We start from the raw sequence: 27,728 nt of genomic DNA, 5'->3' as shown, positions 1-27,728 counted from the left end.
AGTCCCGCATCCCCCAGCTGGGACATCAAAAATTTCTCCAGACGTTGCCAAATTAGTCCCAGTGAGAACCACCAGTATGAGACCGGGGTGCGGACGGGTGGGGGGGAGGGGGAGGTGAAGAGGGTGGGGGTCCGGCGGCAGGGGACGCAGGGAGAGAGGAATAGCCCCATTGTGGGCTCCCCTTGTAAGTTTCACCTTGCTTAAAATTTTTCTTTTCACAGTGAAAGCGAAAGTGCATGTTCGCAGATGCAGTAGCAAGGAAGCTTCCCATTTCTGAATACGGGGTTTTAGTGGACTTACGGGGAAACTTCTTTCCTCAGAATTTGGCTGTGGTATTTTTAAATTTTTATAAATCCAGTTACTGTCATGCAGACCCTTGTACAGCCGGATAAACAAACTCAGGGCACACTCAGCCACATCTTCATTAGCAACTCTGCAGGCAAATTTCCTGTCATTTTGAGACGTTTTGTATTCAAAGCGATTGCAGAAAGATTATTTCTAGATTCTACTGCCTGCTTTAAATCTGTGGTTTTGTCTTTATTATTGGTGTGGCCTATTACCGCTGGCCAATTGTGCAATAAAATTTGCAGCTTAAGTTTTGTGTCTGTTTCTGCACAATCGCAGCTGCTATCTCCCCAAACTCTGGGGAAAACACTCGTTCTCACAGTGTTCATGGATCAATATAATATACATCTGGCCTTGGTAAGTGGTTCAGGAAATCTGCATCTGAGCTCTCACAGCCAAAACCATCTCAAGGAAGGGTTATGCTAAAGAAAATCAACAAAGTCACCCCCAGATTCAAAAGTCTGCTCTCTGCACAAGCCCATACACTGGGGATCTGGGTGTGGTCAGTTGCTGAACGCACAGCAATTAGTTCTTACGTATCTTTGCCCCAATTATTAAGAGTCCACCAGAATAATAGATGATGAACAAATAAGATTTCAGCCGAGGAACTTTATGTAGTGTCTTGGCTTGTTTTATGGCTTGCGTTTTATCTATCTGTAAGGCGATGCAGTATTTACCTTATGTTCTAAGGCTCAGAACTTGGAATTTACCTATCTTAAGACATGAAATTCTTGCAGAAATTCTCCTTAAAATGTTGGCCAACTTCCCAGTTGTAGTTTTCATTTGAATTAAGTCACCCCAAGACAAAGCTCCAACTATGATTGTGCGGTAACAAGCTTCTCAGCACAGCTGGAGAAAAAGAGTTTCTGATTCTGCTCAGCATTCAGCAGCCCACCTTAGACATTTATGACTTTTTCCTCTTCTGCCATAAAATGAGGGTGATAATTCATGTTCGACGTTCAACACACACTCAAGATAAAGTGCTGGGCTCTGGGTTAGGTGATGAGAATTAAAAAAAAAGAAAGAAAGAAAAGAAAAGAAAAGAAGGAAAAGAAGGAAGGAAGGAGGGTAAGTGGGCAGGCAGGCTCCCGCCTTGGGGAATCTAGTCCAGAAAGCATCATCTCTGCTGTAAGTAGGGTGGCTGGGGATAGGGGTGGAAGATATTCAAATAAAGCAAACACATTCTCATAAATTCTTTGAAATCCCAAGCGAAAGCTGGTGTAGATTTAAGAACCTTGTATATAGGGGGAAATTCAAGCGATAGATTGTACTGTTCTCCACTTATATTAAAATAAGATACGGCTCTAGGATTCTGAATTTAACAGCTGTTGGCATATGTGTCTCTTGCCACACTCATAAAAGTTTTTAATGTGCAATAACATGACATACAGCTCATCCCTTGTATGGTTGAATGCATTATTTATAATTAACTAACTTTGTACCTTCTCCACATGTGGAAGAAGCAGCAATAGTTATCCATTTTTAGTTCCCAGGAAATAAGACTCTATTTATTTTTCATAGTGCCACTTACCTACCACCCTTTCTGCCAACGATTTGAATTGTTTCGCAGTAGCTCTTATTTATTGCAAAGCACGCACAACATGGGGGATGATGCCTGTTCAAAGTGAATTAGCCTGAAAGTTCGTCGGAAAATACTGAGAAGTTAGGTGCATCCTGCTTCACTGCAGATGCGTGGGGGGGGGGGGGGGGGGACCAAAGACCACACTGTACCTAAATGCTTTCTTCTGTAAAATGAAAATGATCGTATTAAGGTGGATAAACCTGAAAAAAACACCGGATGGAAGTTAGAACGTTAGAACGTTTGCCTGTCAGATTTTAGAGCTCATAATGATGATTTGCCATGAGTCACTGTGCCCTAGCATCACGGGGGGAATTTGGATCCGCAGAATGAAAGAACCCCATCCACACATTTTGCCCTAGGAAATGGTCTGCAGTTTTATGCACTATATCGCATTTGGCAACGCTAACTCCCAGGCAGTTTCCAAAGCTCCCTTTCACGGCCAATTACAGGGATCTCTGCATTCGGGATCCTCTTTCCCCCATCTCTTACTCTCTCCCATAAATGAGGCTGGAAGCCACTGTGGGTCACATAGGGGACCATCCCGACCTTTGCAGGAAGTTCTGTTCTTAGAGTTCAGAGGAGAATCCTTGTTTCCGGATGAACCTCAGTGGCAGAGACAATGCTCTATGGGAGCCCAGCTTTTAAAGGTTCGACTCATTTCAGGCACAGATGCAGTGCTCACAGAAGGAATTGAGAGACTGCTGATGACCTGAAGAACTTTGAATACACCGCAGGAGTCCGGTGAAATATTAGGCACAAAACAAATGATCTAAGGGCTGGAAATAGATACAAATCATAGAGTGCCAGAGTAATTTATTCTAACTAGGGAAACCTAAGAGGCGTTCACAGAGGAATTTAAGCATCTGAGCTAAGACAACGATGATAAAAGAACTCCAGTAGTCAGAAAAATGTCAACTGGTCTCTGGGGTTAGCTGGGCAAGAGGACACCACGGAGAAAGGAATGAGGTAAGCATAGTTAGGGGGTTGCTAAAGCCAAAGCAAATTTGGCCTTTTGGAGTGGGGTAGAGTTCCCAAGAGGACAAAATTGAAGAGTAATGAGGTAAAGGCACCTTTCATCTTCAAGATAAATTATTTTCGAAGTTTATTCTGCTAGTAATGGTCTACCATTTAGTTGTACCAAGAAGTGATCTAAGCAAGGGACACATTTTTAAATGGACACGTCTGTCCGTTTCACCAAAATGGAATGGAGTTGGAGGAAAGTGAAGGTATCATCAATCCCCAGCTGGGGGTTGGGCTTGTTCATTTGTGAGGCTTGGTCCTTCACTGGATTCCGATGATTACTACGTTATTTGTACAGTTTAGGTCAGACCCTGGTTTGGTTCAGGCCCAGGTGTAACCTCAGACAGCTGTGAGAAATTCTGTATGTCAAGTGCAACAGAATTCGCAGCTCTAGGACGTCCTGGAATCGCACACAGGTGTCATACGAAATGAGGCACACTCTCTTCTGCTTGATTTTCGGTTTTCATTTCTTTAATGAGAAAGAGATTCGTTCCACTTGTTTGTCCCACACCGTCTCATATTTATACTGCCGGATAAATGATTTCAATCGATAAAACCGATTAGCCTTTTTGTTTTCCTCCGATCTTTAGCATCTGTGCTCCCGAAGTCATTCTCGTATTAATCTGGCGTATTGATTTTGCTTTTCTAAATGACAGCAACCTCAGGCTGGCTGCCTCTCATTCCTTCCCTCCTCAGTCACTGCTCTTCCTAAGGCTAATTCCTGACATCCTACAGCGTTGTCCCGCCGGTCCCGCTTCTCCTAGGTCATTTGTAATCCTGCCCAGAAAGTCCTGTCTCCCTCCCACCCGCAGCCCGGTTACAGCAGTCCTCCCCCCGAAAACCAGAGGGTAAATATCAGCAGGACCCAGTCAGCACGACGAGGTCTTCAGACACTGGCACTTCTAAATGTCCCCCTCCTCGGCTCAGATTGCCCGCCGCAGCCGGGAATTCTCGCGCCCCGAGAACCCACCAACTCGGCGAAGGGTACCGGGGAATGGGGCGTTCAGCTCCGCCCGGGCCCCGCCCCCGCCCCGCCCCAGCCTTGTTCCCGCCACGCCCCCCGCCCCGCAGACTCGGTCGCCATCTCCTCCCTACGGCTCCACTGGCTCTAAGGCCCCGCCCCGTCCCGTTCCCGCCCCGCCCCCGGCTCCCGTCGCATTCCCTCACCCGCCCCGGTCCCGAGGCCCCTCCTCCGGCCCCGCCTCCGTCTCGCTCCCGCCCCGCCCAGCGCTCACCTCCCCATCGCACGCCCTCCCCGGGCCTGAGGCCCCGCCCCGACCCCGCCCCCGTCTCGCTTCCGCCCCGCCCCCGGCCCGCGTCGCCGTCTCTCGCCTTCCCCGGGCCGCGCGGCCGGAGCTGGCACGGAGGAACGGCGGCCGCGGCTGCATGGCGGCCTGGGGACGCCGGCGCTCCGCTGAACTCGGGGTCCGCGAGAGTGCCCGTCGCGCGTGGATCTGCCTTCCGCGGTGCGGGGCTGCCCGGGGCGTCCGGCGTTCCCCGAGGGCGGGCGTGTCCTCGCGGCGCTGGGCGGGGGACCAGCGCGGGGCCGCAGCCTGTTGGAGCGCGGGGGGCCCCGTGCCCGGGGCGCGGGGAGCCCTGCGGGGGGACGGCGCGGCCGGGCCCCCTGTGCGGAGCAGTTTTCTCGAACTCTCCACCTCCTCGTTGGGGCCCAGCGCTGCCGGGAGACCCCGTCCACATCTGCCGAAGGTAAGCGGACCTGGCCATTTAAGGGTCGCTTATCCCCAAACCACAGCCAGAGGTCGAGGGTGGGGAGCGGAGGGTGGGGGCGGGCGGCACGTTGGTAGGAGGCGAATGAAAAATATGCAACAGGCGGGGCGGTTCAGGAAACTCTAGCGTTAATGTTTCCTACGGAGAGGAGACTTGTCCAAGACTGAAACTTGCTTCGGTTCTTCCAAAGCCGAGCCGGGCAGAGGCGAAGCTGCACCTTAAGTCTGGGTGCGAGCTCCCTCTGGTGGCCTCTTGTAAGGATGGAAGGCGAGGCTACAGGTGCGATTGAAGCAGGACTGCCGTTCTTGCTCCCACTCACGGGCATGTGATTTCTCCTTGGAGAAACGTGATCATCTTGGTAGTTTCCCATACAAAGGCACCTTTTGATCCCGTCAAAGCTCCCCCCTCAACCGGAACCAAAAAGGTCCTTTCAACTTTCGCTTTTTGTCCAGGGACAAAGTCCCTTGTGACCCAAAGGACAAGAATGATTGCGGGACTCATCTTTGTGTTAACTGCACTTGAATTAAAACGTGTTCAATGAGTACAGCAAGCCACGGCTAAAATACTGCAGGAAAGTTACATCCCGTAGGTGCTTGACACCTGCCACCATTCATTGTTAGCCTAATACGTGCATTTGAAAGTGTAAAGGGGGGGGGGGGGAAGAAAAGAATCACTTGAGCTGAGATTGTATTCAAGGACAGATTTTATGGCTTTGCTACAATTTCTGTCAAGGGGTTGTAGAACATTTAAATCATCAGTTCATGTCCACTCCTAGCCTATCTGTAGCCTCAGAGCATTTTTTTGTGTTTTTCCCCCAGAAAGGAGTGTCATGAAAAAGGAGCAGAAAAGAACCGTCACTCTCGGTGAAAGGGGAGTTTTCTTTCCCAGTAGGTGGTTACTTCATGATTGGAAAAGAAGCACCTAGGTGGCTGAAGCGGTTAGATTTTTATAATTGTACGGATGAAGCTGATAAAAGAAGATATGAGAATACTTTCTCTGGGTCCTAATAGGCGATGAGCAAGCCTGAACAGGACAGATTTGAAATGAGGGCAGAAAGTTTGAGCTTTTCAAAGCCAAGTGGGACTTTGCACACTTGTTGAGGATGTTCTTTTCCCAAAAATGGAAGAAGAAAAAAATCTCAAAGCAAAAGTGTAAAAAGCGGAAGGGAATAACAACCAAGTCGACTCCAAGAATTTCAGCAGTTCATCGACTCCTTTGGGCAAACACCCCTCACCCGCATCGTACACGTGGGTGATGTGATCGCTAGTGTTGGTTTCCCTTCCTAGGAACGACTTCTTGATTTGGATTTTGGAGTGATTATTCTTTTTTTTTTTTCCCCCTACAATGTGTGTTTTGACTCCTCATGTTAGATTTACGGAAAGGAAGTAAATCCTGAATTCATGGTATGTTTGACTATACCACTGCTTGGTGTGCGATATGGAAACATTAGAGGTTGTAACATTCCTTGAAGTTGTATTGGAAGCCGAGCTCTGCCAGGCAGACAGATAGTGTACGTTTTCTCTTCTTGGCAACCCTGCTTGCTTTGAATGAACCGAATGTCAGCTGGATCTCACAGCATATATGATTTACAGTCTTTGTTTTTTCGGGGCCTTAAATGTATGTTTTATACTGAGCAGATGGGAAACACATTGAGCACTGTGTGTGACCTGTATGCCTAAGGAAGGGAGCTCCCCGATGGATCATGGCGTTGATGTTTACAGGACATGTCTTGTTTTTAGCATTAGTGATGTTTGCTTTCTCTACTTTTGAGGAATCTGTGAGCAATTACTCTGACTGGGCAGTTTTCGCAGATGATGTAGATCAGTTTAAGACACAGAAAGTACAAGACTTCAAGCCCAATCAAAAGCTGAAGAAAAGTATGCTTCATCCAAGTTTGTATTTCGATGCTGGAGAAATCCAGGCCATGAGACAGAAGTCTCGTACAAGCCATTTGCATCTGTTTAGAGCTATCAGAAGTGCAGTAACAGTTATGCTGTCCAACCCCACATACTACCTACCTCCACCCAAGCATGCCGATTTTGCTGCCAAGTGGAATGAAATTTACGGTAACAATCTGCCTCCTTTAGCATTGTACTGTTTGTTGTGCCCAGAAGACAAAGTTGCCTTTGAGTTTGCCTTGGAATACATGGACAGAATGGTTGGCTACAAAGACTGGCTCGTGGAGAATGCACCAGGGGATGAGGTGCCTGTCGGCCATTCCTTAACGGGTTTTGCCACTGCCTTTGACTTTTTATATAACTTATTGGATGACCATCGAAGACAAAAATACCTGGAAAAAATAGGGGCTGTTACCGAGGAGATGTATGAGTATTCCAAGGTCCGTTCGTGGGGCAAACAACTTCTCCATAATCACCAAGCTACTAATATGATAGCATTACTCACCGGGGCTTTGGTGACCGGGGTAGAGAAAGGATCTAAAGCAAACATATGGAAACAGGTCGTCGTAGATGTGATGGAAAAGACGATGTTCCTTTTGAATCATATTGTCGACGGTTCTTTGGATGAAGGTGTGGCCTATGGAAGCTACACGGCTAAATCAGTCACGCAGTACGTTTTTCTAGCTCAGCGCCATTTCAGTATCAACAACTTGGATAATAACTGGTTGAAAATGCACTTTTGGTTCTATTATGCCACCCTCTTACCAGGCTTCCAAAGAACTGTGGGTATTGCAGATTCCAATTATAATTGGTTTTATGGTCCAGAGAGCCAGTTAGTTTTTTTGGATAAGTTTATCTTAAAGAATGGAGCTGGAAATTGGTTAGCTCAGCAAATTAGAAGGCACCGACCTAAAGATGGACCAATGGTCCCCTCCACTGCCCAGAGGTGGAGTACTCTTCACACCGAATACATCTGGTATGATCCCCAGCTCACCCCACAGCCTCCTGCTGAGTATGGTACTGCGAAAATGCACACGTTCCCTAACTGGGGTGTTGTCACTTATGGGGCTGGCTTGCCAAACACACAGGCCAATACCTTTGTGTCCTTTAAGTCCGGGAAGCTGGGGGGCCGAGCCGTATACGACATAGTTCACTTTCAGCCATACTCCTGGATTGACGGGTGGAGAAGCTTTAACCCAGGGCATGAACATCCAGATCAGAACTCATTCACTTTTGCCCCAAATGGACAAGTGTTTGTTTCGGAAGCTCTCTACGGACCCAAGCTGAGCCACCTCAACAATGTGCTGGTATTCGCTCCATCACCTACGAGCCAGTGTAACCAGCCCTGGGAGGGTCAGCTGGGAGAGTGTGGCCAGTGGCTCAGGTGGACCGGTGAGGAGGTTGGTGACGCAGCGGGGGAAATCATTACTGCCTCCCAACATGGAGAAATGATATTTGTGAGTGGGGAAGCAGTGTCTGCTTACTCTTCAGCAATGAAGCTGAAGAGCGTGTATCGTGCTCTGCTTCTCTTAAATTCTCAAACGTTGCTCGTCGTTGATCACGTCGAGAGGCAGGACGGTTCCCCAATAAACTCTGTCAGTGCCTTCTTTCATAATCTGGACATTGATTTTAAGTACATCCCCTATAGGTTTATGAACAGGTATAATGGCGCCATGATGGATGTATGGGATGCACACTACAGAATGTTCTGGTTTGATCATCATGGCAATAGTCCCATTGCTAGTATACAAGAAGCAGAACAAGCTGCTGAATTTAAGAAACGGTGGACTCAATTTGTTAATGTTACGTTTCAGATGGAATCCACAATCACAAGAATCGCATATGTCTTTTATGGGCCATATGTCAATGTTTCCAGCTGCAGATTTGTTGATAATTCCAATTCTGGACTTCAGATCTCTCTCAATGTCAATAATACCGAACATGTTGTGTCCATTGTAACCGACTACCATAACCTGAAGACAAGATTTGATTACCTGGGTTTTGGTGGCTTTGCCAATGTGGCTGATCAGGGCCAAATAACCCGATTTGGTTTGGGCACCCAAGCGATAGCAAAGCCCATAAAACAAGATAGGGTTATTTTCCCCTTTGGATTTAAATTTAATATAGCAGTTGGGTTGATTTTGTGCATTAGCTTGGTGATTTTAACCTTTCAGTGGCGGTTTTACCTTTCTTTTAGAAAGCTAATGCGGTGGATCCTAGTCCTTGTTGTTGCCTTGTGGTTTATTGAGCTGCTGGATGTGTGGAGCACCTGCACGCAGCCCATCTGTGCAAAATGGGCAAGGACGGAGGCCGAGGCCAGCCCGAAGCCTTTGTCTTCAGAAGGGCCCCACGCTGACCTTCCCAGTGTTGTCGTTACCTCACTTCCTGGTTCAGGAGCTGAAATCCTCAAACAACTTTTTTTCAACAGTAGTGATTTTCTCTACATCAGAGTTCCTACAACCTACATTGATATTCCTGAAACTGAATTTGAAATCGACTCGTTTGTAGATGCCTGTGAATGGAAGGCATCAGATATCCACAGTGTGCGTTTCCGTTTACTCCGCGGCTGGTTGCAGTCCTTAGTTCAAGACACAAAACTGCATTTGCAAAACATCCATCTGCATGAGCCCAGTCGGGGTAAACTGGCCCCATACTTCACAGCAAATAAGGACAAAAAAAGAAAACTGAAAAGGAGGGAGTCTCTGCCCGAACAAAGAAGTAGAATGAAAGGCACCTTTGATAGAGATGCTGAATATATTAGGGCTTTAAGGAGACACCTGGTCTATTACCCAAGTGCACGTCCTGTGCTCAGCTTAAGCAGCGGGAGCTGGACCTTAAAGCTCCATTTTTTTCAAGAAGTCTTAGGAGCTTCTATGAGGGCATTGTACATAGTGAGGGACCCTCGGGCATGGATCTATTCAATGTTGTACAGCAGCAAACCCAGTCTCTACTCTTTGAAGAATGTACCAGAGCACTTAGCTAAACTGTTTAAGATAGAGAGAGGTAAAGGCAAATGTAACTTGAATTCAGGCTACGCTCTCGAATACGAGTCATTGAGGAAAGAATTATCAAAATCCCAGTCAAGTGCAGTCTCCCTGTTGTCTCATTTGTGGCTCGCAAACACAGCAGCAGCACTCAGAATAAATACGGATTTGCTGCCCGCCAGCTACCAGCTGATCAAGTTTGAAGATATTGTACATTTTCCTCAGAAAACCACAGAAAGGATTTTTGCCTTTCTTGGAATACCTTTGTCTCCTGCTAGTTTAAACCAAATATTGTTTGCCACCTCCACAAACCTTTTCTATCTTCCCTATGAAGGGGAAATATCACCAACTAACACCAATGTTTGGAAACAAAACTTGCCTAGAGATGAAATTAGACTGATTGAGAACATCTGCTGGACACTGATGGAGCGTCTAGGATATCCAAAGTTTACGGACTGAACGCTGCAGGTCAGCAGACATTTGCACTAACACTTGCCAACGCGGTTTGTGGACGTGAACTAGAAGAGTTTGTTTATTCTTGTACTACGTGTGTGCGTGCGCGCGCGTGTTCCGTTCGTTACTTGCACAAAGATTGTTTTAAAAATAGGCACCATGTTTGGCCTCGCGGGATTTATTTTTACGTCACTGCTTTCCTTGCCTGTGTTTCTGAAGTTTTCTTTTTTTTTTTTTTTCTTTTTTTTTTTCTGTTGCAATGTTCCAGCTACAGAGGCACAGAGGAAGTTAGGGGATGATGGGCAGGGGAGGTAGGAAGATTTTCCGGGCTTTCGTCGAACTCTCTCCCTCACCTGTAACTTTGCTGATCTATATGGGAACCTCAAACACTGCAAAAGGCCTTTCAATTGCTGCTTTGCCCAAGCATCTCTTGCTTTCAAGATGGACTACAAAAGCTCCTTATCTTTTTTAAAAGATCTTCTAACACATTTATCTTGCACCAAAAAAAAAAAATTAACTGTGTATAATGTTCAGTGCTATCACTGGGGAAATGGTGAAACTTCCTATCATAACTGTAGGATTCCTTCTGGAAAATACAGATGGAAATACAGAATGAGCATTTTTTTTTTCTTTTTGGAGGTCAGACACAGTGACCTGAAAAGCCTCCTTTAAGTTTTTTATTCAGAAGTAATAAGGAGTCAGTCTTCAAACAACCTGGGTACCAAGGGCTGGGAGAGTATTTTAGACTTGCTTGTCTGTTTAAAACTCTCTTTTCTCTTCTTTGCCTCCTTGGAGCTACAGCTGTTCCCATCCCACCACTCCCACTATCCTTTCTGTCACTGTCATGCAAACCAGTCGATGGTTATTAATTGTGGAAGTCCAGACGTTTGTGGGGATTCCCCCCACCCCCACCCCCTGACGATGCACTTTGCATTAAAGCCCGACACAGACTTAGAATCAGATTTCTTTTTGTGGAACGATCACCGTACGACTCAAAGCCATGCCCATGCTGCCAGTGTTTTTTTTTAGGCTGGAAATGAGTTGGAAACCTGCCTGACTTTCTTGCATCCCTTTGAATGAGTTTACAGACTGCCAGTGTCTGCAAAAGTTGAAGGCAAATGGGAGATGATGTCAGAGGCATCTGTTTCCTTTACCAGCTGCATCTTATTATAAATGTAGTCGTCATGAGATGTGGTTCATTTTATTTTGGTAGGCCCTGAAATCAAAACGCCATGCCATTATAAGCCCGTGGAGTGATTACAACGCGTTGGATGAAAACCATTAGGCAGCGCCCAGCCCTGATGAAAGAAAATCTCTGTGCAGATTGCTGTCTTCCTGACGTTTCAGACTGTGGTTCCCCCAAGCTCTGGAGCACTCGGGGGTCTGTCATTCTGACCTAGATAAAAGCGGTTCCTTCTCAGTCGTTTGTTATTATGTCAGAATGTGCCTCCAGAGTGATGAGGCTGTGGATATGTTACAGCCCAGCCAACCCTAAGTGGCCTGTCAGTTTTCTTCCATTAGAGTGTGAACACAGACCGCTCCTCCCCCCTCCCCATGTACTTCCTTCCCATCGCTCTCTGCTTTCTCGCTCCAATGTCAAAGTGAACGAAAATCATATTAATGTAAGTGGAGAGGGCAGCCAAAGACCTGAGTCTGCACAGGTATTCTCCAGGGAGGTTACTCTTCCTAGCTCAGGACCAGCAACAAGCACGTAACACTGCTGCGCGGGTGACAGCACTCGTTCCGTCGGTCGTAGTCTGTGTGTCTCCTGTCAGTTCCCGGGACGTGTGATGTCAGATCAGATCCAGGGAAAAGGCTTTGGGTGGCCAGTAATAGCAGGTCTGATCAGGGTAAGAATTACAAATGCGTGCAGGTCACAGAAGAAAGCAGAAGCTGTACCACTGCCTCTGAACTTGGTGGAAACATCCCCATGGGCAGCAGGGGGAACCAGGTTGAAGAACCAGGTTGAAGATGTGGGGGGAATCGGGAGAGATGGGGAAAATGAAAAAGACTGGTTCTGTGAATGAATATGGGAACGTGTTCTTGATAGCTAAAGAAAGGGACATATTTTATTTTATTTTTTTTCCCCAATGTTTGTTTATATTTCAGAGAGACAGAGTGTGCGTGGGGAGGGGCAGAGAGAAGAAGGAGACAGAATCCGAAGCAGGCTCCAGGCTCCGAGCTGTCAGCACAGAGCCCGATGCGGGGCTCGAACTCACGGACTGTGAGATCAGAGATCATGACCTGAGCCAAAGTCCGACACTTGGCTGACTGAGCCACCCAGGCGCCCCAGAAAGGGACATACTTACTACAATGATCTTTACAGTGTCCTGACTATCACCGCCACCTAGCAATGCCAAGGTGAACTTTTCCTGTCACTGTTCTCACCCACTCCCACCCCAAGGAAGAGTTTGCCGGAGGAGATTTCTATTTGTGGATTCCCCTGTGAGGAGTGTGAGGGGTGAGGGATGACCCGGCCATTGGACGTGCACACATGTGTTCGTGCTTGGGGCCCCCCGCCGTATAATCGCAATTCCTAAGGTGGTTAACTCCCAGGACGTGCTGGTCTTGAATCCTTAGGGTGTTAGCCTCAGATAAATCCGGATAGCCTCCACATGTAATTTTATTCTTACCATCTGGAAAATAATTACGGGGATGATTGTCACTACGTGACACTTCTAAAAGAAATACCTGTCCTCTCGGTAAGATTAACCCCTTTCTTTGTTAACTTCTGGAAACATAGGCCTAATTGGGATAACAGCTGTTATTAACATGAAATTTAAGTCTTGAAATTAAAAAAAAAAGACTTAATTTTGCTAGCAAAAGTAACAAACCCAGTGGTAATAATAGGGTTCTGGAGAGTTTGAAATGCAGATTAGTCACTTAGGATGAAAAAGGCCATGTCCGGAATTGAGCTTATTGTAATCAAAGTCTGGCGAGGCTAGGAAGTGGGAGACTCTTCAAGAAAAGGAAGATAAATTTGTGACTATGCTTAAAATTAATTGATAGAAACCTAGAGAGGTGCAAGTTGAAAGCAAATGACAAGAATGCATGCACATTAGGTCTAGACCCCAAATATTAGACATTTGATCGGCTGTCTCTTTAAACCAACAGGGAATTAGTAAATGCCTGGCGAGAACAGGGTGTTAAACTCTGAGTCACGGCCGGGGACTTGCCACAGAGCCCTCACCAAGTGTATTTGTAGAAGAACCTCCCCTCCACACACACCAGTGCATCTTAAACATGTTACCCCTGTACCACTGACTGGATTAGCGTTCTTTACCAGCCCTTTCGGGGGCCTCGCCAAAGATCCTAGCCATTCTCGATAACGTGAAGTCTATCCAATTATCTGGGAGTAGACGTTAGCAATGGTTTTAACATCACTACGTTCCACTGGCTTGATTGATGATAATTAGTAAAATATTCACTGATTTCTTTAGCAAAAATGTAAATAGGAGGCAATATGTGACACCATGTTCAGAGGTAAGGATGCCTAACAGGATACATCAAGGAATTTCATATGTGGGCTGTTTACTGCTTATGTAAATGTTGACTAAAGCATGTCTAAGACATCAAAAAATGGCTGCTGTAGCAGTTTTTTCCATTACGTCACTAGTATCTTGATTTCCCTTCATGTTGGCAGAAAACTCCGAATAATATTGCAAGAACTAAATGACTGATGTTTGCACAAAGGATGATAGGAACTTGACACAGCAGATCCTAACATTCGCTACTTCACGTGTAGATGCTTGAGCTGTAATTTATAGGAGTTTAGGTTCTATGTGGTCCAAGTAACGTATACATGTTTAATTCTGTTTCCAAAGACAGGTTCAGCTAAGGCTTCCAGACCTTTTGTTTGGTTTTGTTTTGTTTTTCTTTCACACTTACCCAGTTCCTCGGTGAAGAAAAGATAGACTGAAGATCATAAACAGAATTATTGAAACAGTATGTATAACAGGACTCCACTGCTAATAAATAAAAAGCTAAAAGCAACTTGGCTCTGGTTGGGATAATTTTGCAATAGCTCTCTTGAGGTCTTTGGGGAACCGTGAGGATTTTATGTGGGGCTGAGAAGGCAGGGGCTGGGAAACGGGAGACGCGTTGAATAGGGACACGCAGCCTCATTATTTCAGCTGCGAAACTTGCACCCTTCAGTGACACGCTTGTCCCCTCTCCCCTAACTCAATCCCGGCCCTGTCTCTGGCTTGGACTCGTGTCACTCGGCTGCATACGTCATCCCACTTGCTGAATGGCAAGGTATCTCGGTACTATGCACCTGTGCCCTGCATCCGCCCCCACTGCCGTGGCTGAGATCTTCGTGCTTTGTGATACCGCTCATAAGAAGGTTGCTCGAGACATTCTCGAGTCTGTGGTGCACAGAACTGGCACGGAAGGGAAGGCTCTATAGTGAATTAGTCTCTGATGTGCTACACACTGGACCGTAAGGTTTTCACATGTCTTGTTAAAATCCTCGCAACTGTATACGATACTTATTTTACAGGTAAATTCGAAACCCCTATTATCTCCGTGGGAAATACATTTTTGTAAAGGAGTTTTCAGTGGACTTACGATTCATCAGTTCATTTATTCACCCTATTTTTGGGTATCTACGGTCGAGATATTGACTAGCGTGAGGTAAGAATACAAAACTCGGTTGACTATGGCCCTGCTGTGTGAGGAATGAGCAGTGTTTCCAGACTGCAAAGCTAATAGGAATTCATCGGGAAGAAAAAGCCGTAGAGGGGCATGTGCCAGGTAGGGATTGTCACCGGAGGAAAGACACCAAACAGTGTTGTCTGTCCTGGCATGGACACGATTGGTTTATTTCTGCAGTGGTGGATGTGAGGAGAGGGAGCCGTTTACTGAGTCAGAGGAAGTTGTGGTTGGTAAACTTGGAGAGAGATCAGCCCCCGTTTTTTTCCGAACTAGGTTTTGGCTCTAGGTGTCACAAATCCCATTAAAGAGCAGCCTTTTCCAAAAAAGTAACGCAAATAAAACCAACACTTGTGCTCTCTCCGCTCTCACGCGCTCAACTACCCCAACACGTTTAGGACAAAGTAGTTTGGTCTACAGGTGAATATCACCAGCAACTCTGAAGGAGAAAGGATGTGGGAGTGTGGTCTGACCGGTTGTGTGTGTGTGTGTGTGTGTGTGTGTGTGTGTGTGCATGTGCTTCTGCAGATCGTTGCTAGTCATGACAGGAAGAAAGATAGGGCTGTGTGTTCCACGCAGAGTCCCGCTGGCCAGTAGCATTTTTCCTCTCCCTCCTCTCGAGAACCTCCAGACCCACGTTGCCAGGCACAGCTGTCAGTACTGGGAATGCGGTGGTGAACGAGACCTATGGAGCTGGCAGTCTAGCGGGGACTAGAAAGAAACGCATTCTTATTTTGCATTTCACAGCGATTCCAGTTCAAAGGCGCCTGCACCAAGTGGAAGTGAAACCTCTTGTCAAATCTGTGACTAACAATCAAATGTATTCAAGTAGAATTCAGTTTAGGAAAAAGAAAAAAAAAATCTGGTCTTTTCTCCACCGTGTAAATAATACCAGCAGGAAGGGAGGGAAAGAGGGGAGGGAAGGGAGGGAAGAAGGGAGGGAGGGAGCCAAAGAGGGACGGAGGGGTGGGAGGAAGTTGGAACACAGAAAGCAAGGTGCCCAAGGAGAGTGGCTCCTGTAACAATTGCGTTAATCATTCTCTGAACGATTGAAAACTCTCTTTGAAATCTTATTGTGGTTAAAACTTGAGAAAAAAAAAATATAAATTGTAATTTGAGCAGATCTTTTCTGTAGTACATTGCATTTGCTCTTTCTGTTTTGTTTAAACTATTTTTGTATTGCACTTTCTTAAGATCAAATGTAATTTTTCTTGGAAGTGTATTAACACTGACATTGAATTTTACTTGTGTGTTTTGGGTTTTCAAATGTCTGAGATATGTGATGTTCTCCCATATGTTGTCTTCCTCTCTATTTCCAAACTTGGGATTATGCATTGTTCTTAGTGGTTTCAGGGAGCAGACTTTCACACACATGTGACATCTGTGATGCTCTACATTCTTTTTTTTTTTTTTTTTTTTGGAAACTAGTTTAGCTCCCAATCACTGTCACTGGTCTCATTTAGAACATGAGCAGTATAAACACTCCAGGCTCTGCATAAAATCTGGCCTCCCTCTACGAACAATGCATAACACGCTCCTTACCTTATTTATTGCAGGATGCAAATACGCTCTAAACCCTTATTGCACTACGGTGAAAGACTACAGCCTGGTTTTTCTAGCATTTATTTATTGTTGTAATTATGTATTCATTTATTCCTTCACCTTCTTCCGAAAGATTAGTTTTGTTGTAGATTTGTTTAAAGTACATGGGATTTTAAAATATGGCTATTTTAACCATATGAAGCCTTTTTAATTTGATGCCTTAACGTGGTGTTTCACAAAAAAAACTTTGAAGGGGGGGCGGTTATTTGGAGGTAGAGGCACGTGATACTCCAACCAAGACGTGATGAAATTGCTTTCATGAGATACCCAGAAAAAGATACATGCATGTAAAGGATACAGTTAACAGAAGTCAGGCCTACACAAAATAGGTGGTCTTAATCCTCATTTTAAGACATCAACCTGCTCCCTGTGGCTAATTCAGTGCTAACCGTGCACAGCACGCTCACAGGGGGCTTATGAGTACCGATGCAGGAGGTTCTTTCTTCACACTTCCCAAAATAAACCGAATTGTACATACATTCAGTTACTACTCTATCTTCTACCCAACACTGTTTATAGAACGATCTCTAAAGCTATCAAAAATCGCCCACTGTGGAACACACGAGTAGAAAGTGCATGCTTGCACACACACAACTTGGCCGAGTTTCCTCCCTACAAGAGGCATGAGGTTTTCTGGGAATAACTAACAGAAGACCCCTGTGGGACTTTCACCGGCCTTCTTTGTACCTTCCCCCCCCCCCCCCCCATTTCCTGGCTTCGTTTGAAGGGAGCCATTTCTGTTACCATGTTACATTTCTATAACACTTTCATGTATTAGACGAGCTTTGAAATGAAAACAAAATGGAACACAAAGCGCTAGGTCAGTAGATGCTGAACAGCTGTGAGGGCTTGGGCGCCTTTCTTCCTTTTAAGTCTCCATTTCCCTCTCTGTAAACCTCCCCAGCGTCGATGCATGGATTAAATAAAATCACATGTGAAAGCATAATAGAGCAGTACTCGTTTCCTCTTTGGGATCCCCTACAATTCTCTGGTCTTTTACATTGTGGTTTAGTATTTAAGGTGTCATCTATTTTAGTGCGGTAGTTTATAGATCAATCGAGTCGCACAAACGTGTACAGTGACGACTCTACAATTGACGTGTTAATTCTATATTGTAACCATTGTAGTTTTTCTATTTTGTTTTTTTCCACTTATTTATTATGAGATGAACGTGAAAGCTGTGGTGTGCAAGACTATGTGTGAACACTGCATTTACCCCACTAGCTACGGTGGAAGAAGTGGAAACCAGTTGGAGGTATAGCGTATCCAAATTACATATGTGACGATTACTCACCATAACACCAGACGTAGCAAAGATGACATCAATATACAACGATCAGATCTGTATAGAATCTTTTCTGTGAAATCACGTGTCATTCACACCTATTCTTTGAGTTGGAGTAAAATTCTACAGTGTCTTATCCTCTGGTTTCTGCTCTGTAGGTTTGGATGCTTTCTCTCTTCCATGACTGTGTATTAAAGACCCAGGAACAAATTCCAGCACCTCCAGCCAGAAACTCCACCTTCCTCAGCAATGAGTGCAAAAAAGAAAGTACCTCTGGGTTGGATCCAAGAGCCCTGGGTGACCTATGATAGTAGGGTTCATACCACTGATAGACAGGAAATCTAGTTTTGTGATGGGTTTTGTGATATGGTTCACTCTATGCAAATTAGAAGACACTATTGTGTTGATCCCTGAGTATGATGGCTCCATTTCTCCCATGGCTCAAATTGTAGGTATTGCGGATATGCAAATTAGGTTACACTAATATGTTGACACTGAAAAGTTGTGATGACCCTATGTGGAAGTCAGAGCTGTCCTCTATGATATTGATAAGTTTCTGTGGCCAGAGCTGGAGCTTAAGAGTGAGGAATTCTATATTCACATACTCTACAAAGCATATGTGATACAAGAAAATTTAATAACAGGCACCTGGGTAGCTCACGTGGTTAAGCATCCAATTCTGGATTTCAGCTCAGGTCATGATCCCATCGTTGGTGAGATCGAGTCCTGTGTCAGGCTCTGCACTGACAGTGTGGAACCTGCTTGGGATTCTCTCCCTCCCTCTCAGTCTTCCCTCCCTTGCCCGTGTACGTGCATGCTCTCTTTCGCTGTCTCTCTCAAAATAAGTAAACTTAAAAAAAAGAAATTAATAAAATGAGCAAGAGTATACCCATCATCCATAATTACTACTAGTAGTGAAGCCTTCCATCTAACCTTCCATTATTACATCCTCCTGCTCCCAACAATGATCCCAGAGGGAACATCTATCCTGGGTTTGTGTTTACTATTTCCTTGCTTTTCTTTACAGCTCCACACATGTGTTTATCCTTCAACATACTGTATATTTTTGCATGGTTTCAAACATTATCTAAACAATAACATACTGCGTATATTTTTGTGCAACTTGCTTTTCTTTACTCAAAATTTTGTTTATCTAATGCCTATGGATGTTTGTAGGTGGAGATCACTTATTTTCAACGTGGTCGTGTCCCATTGTATGAGGATACCATTATCTGAACTTGCCATGCTTTATCTTTTATCCTGCTGGATTTGGGAAATCTACCTAATTTGTGAAAATTCAAACATCGCATGTAAAAGTTGGATATGTTCTTTAAAGTCCCCATTGTAAGAATTTTGTTACTGTGTTTTGTTTGTACCTAGAACCTTTCCACACCCCCATTCCAACCTCCTTTCTGGTGTGTGTGTGTATGTGTGTGTGTGTGTGTGTGTGTGTAAGACTGAAAGCATATCCTCAACATCAAGATGATGCCAAGTTATTATTTTCTAGATTGTACAAATTGACCCTCTAGCCTTTATGGAAAAGTTTCTGTCGCTCCAAATTTTCCCCTAGACATGACATTTTCAGACTTTTAAAATAAAGTCTGGGGTAAGGGAGTCACATTTGTTTTTTTTTCCTGGATGTGGAAAGACAAAGATGGAAGTGAAGGGTGTCACATTTTTGTCTTTATCTGCAGGCTTTCGAATATTAAGGACATACAGCATATACACCCTGGTGTGTATGTGCACACACACACACACACACACACACACACACGTAGTACTCTTTACTATTTCCATTTGTGTTTCTTTTGTGAAATGAAATCCATATTCCTCTCTTTCATCCATTTTTGTATTGAGTTCTTTCTTTTTTTCCTATTGATTCATTGAAGTTTACCATATATTAATAATACTAACCCTTTTTTGGTCGTATGTGTTGTCAATAACTTTTCAGTGTATGTTTTCGTGGTCCTTGGACTGTCACTTTTGTGATGTATTTTGATACACAGGTGTTCCACATTTGAATGTAAGCGAATACGTCGGTGTTTTTTCCTTTGTTATTTATACTTTCTCTGAATCGTGTTAAAGAATCTTCTCCAAGGCCTTAGCACAGAAAATGTTCTGTATTTTATTTTGAGCATTTTACATTTTTTTTTGGTCACGATCTATTGCTGTAAAACAATACTCTCACAAACATAATGGCTTAAGACAGCACATTTTCATCTCACGGTTTCTGTGGGTCAGGAATCCAGGCGTGGCTTTACTGGGTCAGGAATCCAGGAATCGGGGTTTTTCAGAAAGCTGCCATCCAGGGGGGGCTGCCTAGGACTGGGCTGTCATCTGAGGCTCACCTGAGCTCCTGTGCTTCTGAGCAAGAGTCAGACTAAAAGCCTCAGTTCTTTTCTGCCTGTTGGCCGGAGACCATCCTCAACCATGTGCCAGATGGAGTTATCCATAAGTGAGTTCACCTCGGGAAGGACAGGATGAGACAGAATTAATAGGAAAAGTGCTAGCAATGTAGCCTAATCAAAGAAGAGACACCTAATCAGTTGTGGCTGAAGCAAGTCGCAGGCCCCACCCACAGCCAAAGGAAAGGGATTGCACAGAACGTGGACACCAGGAGTTGTGATAATTGGGCTCCATTTTAGAGTCCATTCGTCACAGATTTTGTCTTATTTCCAAGAATTGTTTTTTTTTTTTCCCTGTGTAAATAATCTGCTGTCCCAGACGGAAAAGATTGAATAACCTTTTCTTTCCCACCAACTTTCGATGCCTCTCTGCCACATACCGGGTCCTTGTGTTTTGTGTGAGTCTATATCTGAGCTCTCTTCTTTGTTCTGCTGGCAAATTTGATTACGCCGATGATAATACCACACTGTCTTAATTACTGTTGTCTTTTTGTTAGCCTTGAAGTCTGGCAAGACAAGTCTTTTTATTCTCTTTCCCCTCCATGTGCATTTTAGAATTAACTTGCACAGTTCCTCAAAGCAAACAAACAAAGAACAATACACGTTAATTGTCAGTGCGTTACGTCCATATTGGAGAATTCACCTCTGTATGTTAATTAGTCTCTTTCCGGAGCATGATATTTCTCCTTTATAGAATACATTTGTTAATCTTTTGATAGATTTAAGTCTGAGCACTTTATATATTATTATTAGAGCGGGTGATATTTATATTTTAATTATAAATTCTAACTGAGGCCAGTATATAGAAAAGCAGTTGATTTTTGTGTATTTATATTGTATCAGGGAACTTATCAAATCCTCCTATTAATTTAATAATTTACCTGTTAATCGTACTTACATAGGAGGTTGTATAATGTGTGACTGAGAATTATATTCCCTTCCTTCTAATCTTACGACTTTTTAATGTCCTTACTGCACATGTTAGGGCCTCCTAGAAAATATCGAACGGATTTAGTAGTGAGTGTTCTTGTACTTAGAGTGCTTTTACAGTTCACCACTGAGCAAATGGATGCTGTGTGTCTTCCAGTAGTTTCACCTTATCACTATGTGGTATTCCCTTCTGTTCCTGGTTTGAGAAACGACTTTTTATCACTAATGCCTGATGAGATTTATTCAATGCTTTCTCACCATTTATTGTGATAGCCACATGTTATTTTGCCTTTATCTTTTAATGTAGGACACATATGTGAACATGTTTTTTGTTGTTTGTTTCCTTTTGAGATTAAACCACACTTGACTTGCTGGAATAAAACCAGCCCAGGAATGATTCATTTTATTTCTGTATGTTGCTGAATTGAGTTGGATAATATTGAATTTAAGATGTTGACATCAACACTTGTAATTGTGATTTCCTTATAGTGTACTTGTCTAATTTTGAAGTCAACTTACTTGTCACAGAAAATAAATTGAGGATGTTCTATTTTTATATTCTCCAGAAGAGTTTGCATAAGATTCAAATGATCTAATACTAAGCATATTTGTTAAAACTCATTTGTAAAACCAACTGGTCATTGCGCTTTCTTTCTAGAAACATTTTAGCTATGTATACAATTGCATTTGATGTTATTGGCTTATTATATTTAGGTCATGTGTTTATTTTAAAGCCTATTTTGGACAAAAGACTTTGTCCTTTTCTTTTAAACCTTCACATGTATTGACCTAAATTTGCTCAAAACGTATTCTACTGCCTCTCTCTAATCATCCACCCCTCCCACAAATTTTTCTCATGCCTAGTGCGTGTGCCTTATTTCTTTTTGTTCCTTGATCAGGGTTTTCCTTTCATAAAAGTCTTTTAAAAGACTAACTTTTGGTTGTTATTGTTCTTCTGACTATTTTCTGTTTATTTGATATTGTATATTGGCTTTTGATTTACATATTTCCTTTATCCTATTTTATTTTTTTTCTCTAATTTGCTGTTGTTGTGTTTTGTATCTTTAATCGTACGGCCTGTTATTTTTTGGTCAATGCCCGCCACCCAAAAACCATCAGGAACAAACAAGATTTCGTGTTTATTACAGTAAAAAGGATAGAAATAGTGTTACTTGGCTCTAAATTAGCTGCTGTCAGGAAATAGGGTAATTCTATGATTGGGTATCTGGAGTAATCTTATCTAGAAGGAGGGAAAATTAGAGAGAGGCTAAATCTGTAATTGATAAAGGAGTGGCCATCACCCTTATACGATGAGAGGGATGCGTGTAGGATTCCGTAGCTGGAAAATATTCGTGTTTTTTTCTGGGTCCAGACACAGTTGTGGAGTTGTCCTGTTTTTGTCTTGACCCATCGTAGTCACAGCGTTGCTTTGTTCTTTGAAATGATTTATGGTCAACAGGAGGACACCACGCCTCACTGATGGCAACAGGCCAACTTCTGGATGTCAGGAGGTGTTGTTGTTTTGTTTTTTACGCTCATTTAAAAATATTTATTCTTTTTATTATGTTAATTTAAGGCCACCAGGTTAACTGTAAAATCATATTCATCGTATGCACGAGTTTAATATGTAGTTTTCCCCTTATGCCCTCTAAGTATTTTCTGAATTCCAATGTGATCTCTTATATGACCATGAGTATTCCTGTATTTACAGGGCTTCTCTAAATTATATCTTGCTGTCAGTTTTTATCTTCTGTACGTTGAAGTCAGAAACTAAAGCTGCGAGCTATATGGCGGCAATTTTGTCAAACATAAGGCCCTCTGGATGGATATGGGCTGGCGTCTGGGACATGTTTATAAATGCTCTGTGTGTTGTATAAACAGTGGATACTCTTCACTTGTTGGGTATGAGGTTCTGAAAATCTGCTGGCTCTAGCCTGATAATTCCCTTATTCAAAACATGTGTATCCATATGAGTTTTTCCTAATCTTTCAATTCCTGTAAAAGCTTTATGTCATTAAAGGGATATATGCATGTTATACACAGTACTTGTTGTAAATTTCATGAATAGAGCCTTCATGTAGTGACTGTCTTTTTTTGAGCATCGCTTTTGGCCAAACAATTTTTTTCGCTGATGGTAGATAACAAACTTCCTCTCGAAGTATTAGCCCATCATGTAATTTTCGCCTTGATGTTTTAAAACATTTTTGGCCTCATGTTTTCAAAATACATTGTAAACAGATTATAATTTATTTATTTGGAGAAAGAGAGAGAGAGAGAGAGAGAGAGCAGGGGAGGGGCAGAGAGAGAGAGAAACAGAGAGAGAATCCTAAGCAGGCTCCGCACTGTTAGTGCAGAGCTCGAAGTGGGGCTCAGCCTCACCACCCGTGAGATTGTGACCTGAGCCGAAATCAGGAGTCCGAAGCTTAACTGACCGAGCCACCCAGGTGCCCCTTCATTTTCTTCCTTCTTAAATTATTTTGAAATGTTTGTCCTTCCCTCCTTTTTACTGGTTTAGAAGCAATGCATCTTATTTGTATTATTTTGAGGCTTATAGAAAAATGAAAAGTAAATATTACTCTTTTCCATACCCAACATTTATTTACACTTATCCATGTATTTGCTTTTTTTGTTCTTCCTTTCTGTTCCATCAAACTGTCAAAGGTTTCTTTGTGTCTATGTTTTTTTTCTATTTAAGTTTACCTTAATATTTTCCCAATTCCTGTTGGCCTAAAATTTGTCTCTTTTTGACACTAACTCTTGTAAGTTTGCTGTGCGTACAGTCCTAGGTGAACAGCACTTGGAACCCATGATACAAGTTATCCGTAGCTCCTTCTGTTTTCTTTGTGAAATAGGTATCGATATGGATGGCTGAGAATGCATGGTGGGGGGCAAGTATTGGAGGTTGGAGGTGAGAGAAGAAGCCATAAAACAGTCATCCAGGAGATGAGAGGGTAAAGAGAGTGGGGGGTGGGCAGGGTTGCAATATCATCGGTAGCCCTCAGGACCCCCGTGGTGGGAATGACTCTGCATTTAGACACATAGTTTCTCCCAGCCTTGTTCAGCTGCACCCCTGCAAGTGTGGAAAACACTGGAAAACTGGATTGACCAGAATGTGGCCATTGCACCGTGAGGTGACACGATAAAATAATGTGAGGTGAGGTTGTGTGCAGGGGATAGATTGTAGGGAGAGAGGCTTAGGGGGATATGATACTTAGGACACAGCGTTACAGAGGACCCTAGGTTCTGGTGGTGCCATAGACTTTTGTCAGGGACCCACTCACCGTAAGGTAGGAAGCAAGGCTTTAAGAGATAGACCTTTGGAACCAAGATTCTTGAGACATTGAAATTACTGCTTATAGTAAAATCTAAGGCACCTTCCAACCAGGTGGGAGGAGACCAGAAGAAAGCATGGGCAACAGTTGAATCAAGTTCAAAAGAAGAAACACCCTCTGGGGTCAGCCGACGTAGAGTGGGGACAAGAGAGGAAAAGGCATGTGCCTTGGGGTTGTGGAGGATGTGGAGGCTTTGACTGGCTGAGGTCCTGAGATATCGGGAGCTGGAGAAAGGTTGGAAATAGTTCTGAACAATGTCGCTTGCTTTTAGAGTGTAGCCAAGAGGAGTGATGTCATTGTCTTGGCATTTGGGAAATAAGCAGCAGTTCATAAGGGGCATAATGAGGTTGACTGTGTAAGATCGATTATACTGGTCTCAAGGCAGGTGATGGTAAGGAAGCTATGAGTTAGAAGGCTGGGGAGAGTCTGGCTGTAGATAACAGAAATGGGCTTACGACGCACATCTTTCTTTTTCTCCTGTGGAAGAAAGGTCCATAGATAGAGAATCCAACAGCCGGTGAATGCAACCCTGAGGTAATAAGGGACACAGTTTCTTCCGCTCGTAGCATGCCAGTTCACCATCCTTAGCGGGTGCATGCCGTTTCCAAGATGGTGTCATGAGCCACGAAGGCCAGGAGAGCTCAGTTCAGAAATGAGGGGCCTTCCATCCAACACCTTCCACTTTTACGAGCTATAATTTTGGTAGAAAATACAAATTTCTGGAATTACTTGAGAACACTTAGAAACATATCCATGCAGAGGCTTTCACATCCCAGATTCTTTTTCTCTCGGCCTGGAATGGTTCAAGGTATCTGTATTGAAAAAATGTTCTCCCTCCAGGGGATTCCATTGGGTAGCCCAGATTGAGATCTACTGTATTAAGCAGACAATCACCATTATAATTACAGTAGTTTCTTGTTTATTTTATATATTTTATTTTCTAAACTCAACACAAACACTGAATTAGTGAATACGGCCCCGTTGCTCCTACGGGAAAATACAAGGTTATTTATGTTCCTTTGGTCTTCTGGTCCTTATGTTTTTACTAACCAATCAATCCATAACCTTGTGTTATGTGTATTTCTGTTTAAAGATACCTTATTTAATACACATCAATAATTCATTATCAACACTGAAGTCACAGTCAACAGCTCTGTAACAAAGTTGATCTGAACTCACTTTCTCTGAGAGGTACAACGTAGCCTTTTTGTGTCTCGAAACATGAGAGGGCACTTCTTTCACTATTCTTTAAAGGTCACCAACCCACAGCCCCACAGATGTGAAAACTATGTCATGAAACTGACCCTGAAGAGCACACTTGTTTACAGTAATGGAGCTGAAACAACAAGGCAGAACCCCCCCCACCCCCACCTTGTTGAACCTCCACTGGGCACACTTGAGGCAGGCAACTCGAATTTTTTGCCACTCTGTGCATATCTGCAAATGACATGTGTCATGATCATTGACTGGGGAGAGGGGTAACAAGTAAGTTTTAAGAGAGGCAAGTTTGCAAAGACCGAATCTGCAAATACCGAGGATCACCTGTATCTCAATTTCCTTTCTCCTTCTCATCTGACTCTGATCCTTAAGGGATCTCTGCCCTGAACGATAGCTTCCACAGCCACCCCACTTCTGTTCCACCTGATGCTGTCTGTCCCACCTTTACATATCAGAGTTTTTCTGCCTGGTTCTGTCTTTCTATAATTTATGAAAAATGTTTGTCTTTATCTCACCCTTGCCCTCATTTTCAGCACCTTTTAGGAGTGATATTCCTTATTCTTAACAAAGTATGATCACAGAGGAGGAGTTCTGATAAAACAGAATACATTTTTTAAAGAAAGTTTTGAGAACAGAAAAATTTAAAGAACACCCACGGGTATATATCTGGAAACAGCTGCTATTAACATTTAACTGTGTCCTTATACTTTCAGGTTTATAAAGGTAAAGTGATCTGAACTGGGATCAAATTGGAATTCGATTTTCAATTAATAAAGGTAAAGTTAGACCCAGTAATGTTAATTCCAGTTATTGACCTGGTTGCTGATTTCTTCGGTATATTTCAGTTTATCATGCACAGTGGCTTTCTAAAGTCCTTATTGTCAGTGTGTCCAAGTCAGTAATTAGAGGATGAGGCAAGCTGTGCATAATAGAAACAAATCCCTAAAAGATGTTTCGGACACATTAATGATACAAGTGGCAACACAGACATTTCAGATGACGAAGAGGAAATAATCGTTCATATAACATTTGCCTGAAGAGCGCAGGACTAACTAATCCCGATGCCAAAGCCAGAAACCAGATAAGACTGAGAGATTTGCTTGAGTATTTTTATTTATTCATTTATTTAAAAAACTTATGTTTATTTATTTTTGAGAGACAGAACAGAGTGTGAGCAGGGGAGGGGCAGAGAGAGAGGGAAACAGAAGCCACAGCAGGTGTCAGGCTCTGAGCTGTCAGCACAGAGCCTGAGGCAGGGCTGGAACCCACTGACCCTGAGATTGTGACCTGAGCCAAAGTCGGCCACTCAACCGACTGAGCCACCCAGGTGCCCCAGCTTGAGTATTTTTAAATCTTCTCTGTGTCAAAAAACAAACCAGTAACAGTAAGCACATTAAAGAGCACCAAATTAGAAAACATGATTTCACTATAGACAAGTAAAGATTTAAACTCTTTAATGTAGAAAAAGATCTGTTTATCTGTAGGCAAAAAATGAGTATTGCAACTTTAAAAGACAGAGACGTTAACAGTGATAAGACATGCATAAAGCAAATAAACGGTTTCACCAATTCCAAGTATAAATACTCTTACTTTCTTTTTATTTTACAACTCATGTCTTAAATTTCAAATTATTTCTCCTTAAGGCCTGTCCTCCCACTACTAAATAAATGGAGAAAAAAAGAAATACAAGGAAAAGAAGAATTACAGGAAAAATGTCTTAAAGTTTCTTGGGATTTAATCAAAAGGTTTCAAGACTTTCCAAACATAAAATGGAGAAAGGGCTATAATCCCATGTGGCCAAACTTTCCCTGCTTCTCACTGGTATATAGTGTCATTATAGATGACTGGTCCTGCCTAACTCAACAAATGATATTTGTTGACAGGGGCTAGAATCACATGCTTATACTGTTTCTGTGCAGCTCACATTGCTGGCCCAAGCACAAAAGGACAGTGTATTTTAGCCTTCCTCTCTACCACTCTCTCTCTCTCTCTTTTCTTAATTTTATTCTTACAAACACAACCTACTGGACCATTGTCATTGGGTCTAGAAAAAATGCCTATGTTAGGTACATATTATGCAGAAACCACCCATCCATCCCTCCCCAACCCCTCGGGGGGGGGGGGGGGAATTCTAGGCACTTCTGTTGAGCCTGAATTATCAGCCTAAATCCTCTCTCAAGGTAATCTTATTTCAGGTATTTTCTTGTCCTTTTCTGCACACACTGTAGTTTTGGGGATCATGCTGAACCAAATTTCAAGGTCTCTGTACTTTCAGGTTTGGAAAAAGAAGGAT

General features: G+C 43.4%; 1 protein-coding gene across 1 annotated transcript; it reads left to right on the top strand.

The window, feature by feature from the left end:
* The first annotated feature begins 4,561 nt into the window (after window positions 1–4,561).
* DSEL (dermatan sulfate epimerase like) lies at window positions 4,562–12,137 on the top strand. Its single transcript, XM_042910981.1, has 2 exons — window positions 4,562–4,654; window positions 5,494–12,137. The coding sequence occupies exon 2, from the start codon at window positions 6,378–6,380 to the stop codon at window positions 10,014–10,016; it is 3,639 nt and encodes a 1,212-aa protein (XP_042766915.1). The 5' UTR covers window positions 4,562–4,654; window positions 5,494–6,377; the 3' UTR covers window positions 10,017–12,137.
* The last annotated feature ends 15,591 nt before the right edge of the window (window positions 12,138–27,728 follow it).

The sequence above is a fragment of the Panthera leo genome, chromosome D3, assembly GCF_018350215.1.
Source record: "Panthera leo isolate Ple1 chromosome D3, P.leo_Ple1_pat1.1, whole genome shotgun sequence".
NCBI classification, from domain to species: domain Eukaryota; kingdom Metazoa; phylum Chordata; class Mammalia; order Carnivora; family Felidae; genus Panthera; species Panthera leo.
This window is presented reverse-complemented; position numbering and strand designations above follow the sequence as displayed.

Coding starts and splice junctions, on each gene's coding strand:
- DSEL (XM_042910981.1), top strand. CDS start 6,378: ATGGCGTTGATGTTTACAGGACATGTCTTGTTTTTAGCATTAGTGATG.